This window comes from Rhinopithecus bieti, unplaced genomic scaffold, assembly GCF_001698545.2.
Source record: "Rhinopithecus bieti isolate Rb0 unplaced genomic scaffold, ASM169854v2 scaffold_42772, whole genome shotgun sequence".
NCBI lineage: Eukaryota > Metazoa > Chordata > Mammalia > Primates > Cercopithecidae > Rhinopithecus > Rhinopithecus bieti.
The window spans coordinates 147,571-151,498 of NW_016818842.1; the positions used below are offsets into that span (position 1 = coordinate 147,571).

The following is a 3,928-nucleotide window of genomic DNA, read 5'->3' on the forward strand; positions in this document are numbered from 1 at the left end:
CCTCTGCCTCTCTGATTCAAGCAATTCTCCTGCCTCAGCCTCCCAAGCAGCTGGGACTACAGGTGTATGCTGCCATGCCTGACTAACTTTTTGTATTTTTAGTAAAGAGGGGGTTTTGCCATGTTGGCCAGGATGGTCTTGCACTCCTGACCTCAGGTGATCCACCTGCTTCGGCTTCCCAAAGTGTTGGGATTACGGGCATGAGCCACCACACCCAGCCTACTATAGCTTTAACAACTTTCTTTTTTTTTTTTTCTTTTTTTTCTTCTTTTTTTTTTTTTTTTTGAGACAGAGTCTCGCTCTGCCGCCCAGGCTGGAGTGCTGTGGCCGGATCTCAGCTCACTGCAAGCTCCGCCTCCCGGGTTCACGCCATTCTCCCGGCTCAGCCTCCCGAGTAGCTGGGACTACAGGCGCCCGCCACCTCGCCCGGCTAATTTTTTTGTATTTTTTAGTAGAGACGGGGTTTCACCGTGTTAGCCAGGATGGTCTCAATCTCCTGACCTCGTGATCCGCCCATCTCAGCCTCCCAAAGTGCTGGGATTACAGGATTGAGCCACCGCGCCCGGCCTTTTTTTTTTTCAAGATTGAGTCTTGCTGTGTTGCCCAGGCTGGAGTACAGTGGTGCGATCTCAGCTCACTGCAACCTCCACCTCCCGGGTTCAAGCAAGTCCGCCTCAGCCTCCCGAGTAGCTGGGATCACAGGCACATGCCACCATGGCTGGCTAATTAGCAATATTATTTTTTAATTTTTGTAGAAATGAAGTCTCACTATGTTGCCCAGGCTGATCTTCAACTCCTGGGCTCAAGCGATCCTCCCGCCTCGGCCTCCCAAAGTGCTGGGATTACAGGCGTGAGGCACTGCGCTGGGCCCAGAACTACCTTTTATTGGAGGCATGGAGTCCACAGTGGATGGAGATCTCAGTGCCTTAGGCTCAGGGGCTCAGCATAAGGCTGCGGCCAGGCCTAGATGAAGGTGAGGCAGGTGGAAGCGGGGACCCCACAGCTTTCCTTGTGCTCCTCAAAGAGCTGCTCCAGGGCCTTCATGTAGAGGGCATGATAGTGATTGACTTCCTCCTCGGTGGGGCGGAGGTGCTGGGGGACTGGGATGGGGCGGCCCACTGCAGGGAGAGGGAGACATAGGTGGGCGAGGGGTCCCTGATACCCACTCAGCGGCTGGTGGCTATCCCCCCGGAGGTGGGCACTCACCCACAGTGGTGATGGGCACAGCAAAGGGCAGCAGGCCCCAGGAGGTAGCTGAGAAGAGACCACGACCCCAGAAGATGCAAGGAGAGAAGCCCATGAGCTTCTTGAAGGTGAGCTGGCACCAATGCTGCCAGGAGCCTGTGGCAAAAGCCTTAAGTCTAAAGATGTCATTCTCCCCAAAGGAGTACACGGGCACCAGGGACGCCCTGGGAAGGAGCAAGAGAGAAGAGGGGGCTCAGGCTGCTGGACTGCTCCGAGATGGGCACCCCCAGGGGCTGCAAGTCCCTCCCACTACGTCCAGATGCTACCTTCCAGGGCCATTCAAAGCATATGACTATGGCTACAAAGAAAGATCTAGAAGATAGGACTCACATTTCTTTCTTGTTCTTTTTCTTTGTTTTAGAGAGAGGGTTTTGTGACTAACCACAACTGTTAATCCCAGCACTTTGGGAAGCCGAGGGGAGGATCATTTGAGGTCAGGAGTTGGAGACCAGCCTGGCCAACATAGTGAAACCCCTGTCTCTGCAAAAATATAAAACTTAGCCAGGTGTGGAGGGGCGTACCTGTAATTCCAGCTACTCCAGAGGCTGAGGTACAAGAATCGCTTGAACCTGGGAGGCAGAGGTTGCAGTGAGCCAAGATTGCACCACTGCACTTCAGTCTGGGTGACAGAGTGAGACTCTTTCTCAAAAAATAAATAGCTATAATCCCAGCACTTTGGGAGGCCGAGACGGGCGGATCACGAGGTCAGGAGATCGAGACCATCCTGGCTAACATGGTGAAACCCAGTCTGTACTAAAAAATACAAAACACTAGCCGGGCGAGGTGGTGGGCGCCTGTAGTCCCAGCTACTCAGGAGGCTGAGGCAGGAGAATAGCGTAAACCCGGGAGGCGGAGCTTGCAGTGAGCTGAGATCCGGCCACTGCACTCCAGCCCGGGCGACAGAGTGAGACTCCGTCTCAAAAAATAAAAAATAAATAAATAAATAAATAGCTAGACGCGGTGGCTCATGCCTGTAATCCCAACACTTTGGGAGACCCAGGTGGGTGTATCACCTGAGGTCAGGAGTTCAAGACCACCCTGACCAATATGGTGAAACCCCATCTCTACTCAAAATACAAAAATTAACCGACGTGGTGATGTGCACCTGTAGTCCCAGGTACTTGGGAGGCTGAGACAGAACTGCTTGAACTCAGGAGGTAGAGGTTGCAGTGAGCCAAGATCACATCATTGCACTCAAGCCTGGGTAACAGAGTGAGACTCCATCTCCAAAAATTAAAAAAATTAAAAATTAGAAAATTTAAAATAAATACATAAATTAAATTTTTTAAAAAAGAGACAAGGCCTTGCTCTCTTGCCCAGGCTGGAGGGCAGTGGTACAATCATAGCTCGATGCAGCCTCAACCTGCTTGGCTTAAGTCATCTTCCCACCTCAGCCTCCCAAGTAGCTGAAACTTCAGGCGTGCACACCTGGCTAATTTTTTTTTTTTTTTTTTTTTTTTTAGAGAATGAGGTCTCCCTACATTGCCCAGGCTGGTCTTGAACTCCTGGCTTCAAGAGATCTTCCTGCCTTGGCCTCCCAAAGCACTGGGATTGCAGGTGTGAACCACCACACCCAGCCAGGACTCACTCTTCTTGAATTGTGTAGTGGGCCTTCTCATAGTCATTTTCTCTTTCAGTCTTTGCAATAACAACATTGTGGCAAGGTAGGTATCAGCCCTCTTCACAAGTAAAGAAACAAGTCTGGCCGGGCATGGTGGCTCATGCCTATAATCCCAGCACTTTGGGAGGCTGAGGTGGGCGGATCACTTGGGGTCAGGAGTTCGAGACCAGCCTGGCCAAAATGGTGAAACCCCATCTCTACTAAAAATATAAAAATCAGCTCGGTGTGGTGGTGGGCGCCTGTAGTCCCAGCTACTCTGGAGGCTGAGGCAGGAGAATCACTTGAACCCGGCAGGCGGAGGTTGAAGTGAGCCGAGACCAGCCATTGCACTCCAGCCTGGGCGACAGAGCCAGACTCCCTCTCAACAACAATAACAAAAAAAGAAACAAGCACAAGGTTTTGCTTTTGAGATGGGGTCACAGAGGGAAGACAGGGCTTCTGAGCCAGAGGACCCTGCTATTTGCATTATGGTTTTGTCTCCACGGAGGTGGAAGGGAGGCTGGGGTAAGCAGACCCCATGTTTGGCATCGAGTCATGCCCTGGAGAGCCCACGTGGGCCTCGGTGCAGGGCACGGCGCTGGTCTCTGGGCACCCAGATGTCCCCTGCAGGGACCTAGATGTCTGGGGACTGAGAGAGGGCATAAACCAGCAGAGAACTGACAGGTGGGGCCTGCCTGCGCACTCACCCGTGTCTCAGCGCCAGGCGCACGAAGCCTTTGCGCTTCTGGAGCGTGAGGCAGTGCTCCCCGGGGACTGAATACAGGGCCTCGTGCGCACCCCCCACCATGATGACCACGGCCTGCCCGAGCTGGGGCTGGGACAGGATGAAGTCCAGGCTCTGGCGGCTTACGGGACAGAGTCCTGTGGGCAGGAGGAGGTGGAAAGTAGTCCTCATCTGCCTCCAGGGCACCCCCGCCTCTCACCCAGCCTTTAGTTTAAAGCCCCCTATCCCCATCTCCAAGGCAGGGAACCTACCCAAATTCTCACTGCAAGTCTGGCCAATGCTCAGGCTGGCCCCTGTCCTGCGTGGGGAACTTATTATGGTGGTGGGGGGGGGGGGGG

General features: G+C 53.4%; 1 protein-coding gene across 2 annotated transcripts in view; it reads right to left on the bottom strand.

Annotated features, from left to right (window-relative positions):
- Positions 1 to 3,928, bottom strand: part of MOGAT3 (monoacylglycerol O-acyltransferase 3) — a 22,893-nt gene that overhangs the window by 15,843 nt on the left and 3,122 nt on the right. The window contains exons 5-7 of one of the 2 annotated variants that reach the window (XM_017857688.1): positions 3,553 to 3,727; positions 1,207 to 1,409; positions 747 to 1,118 (exon numbers count right to left, since the gene is read on the bottom strand). In XM_017857688.1, the coding sequence (XP_017713177.1) occupies positions 964 to 1,118; positions 1,207 to 1,409; positions 3,553 to 3,727 (533 nt within the window). In that variant the 3' untranslated portion in view covers positions 747 to 963. Of the gene's footprint in view, positions 1 to 746; positions 1,119 to 1,206; positions 1,410 to 3,552; positions 3,728 to 3,928 lie in introns of those variants that run through there. The other variant, XM_017857689.1, reaches the window with a different exon arrangement.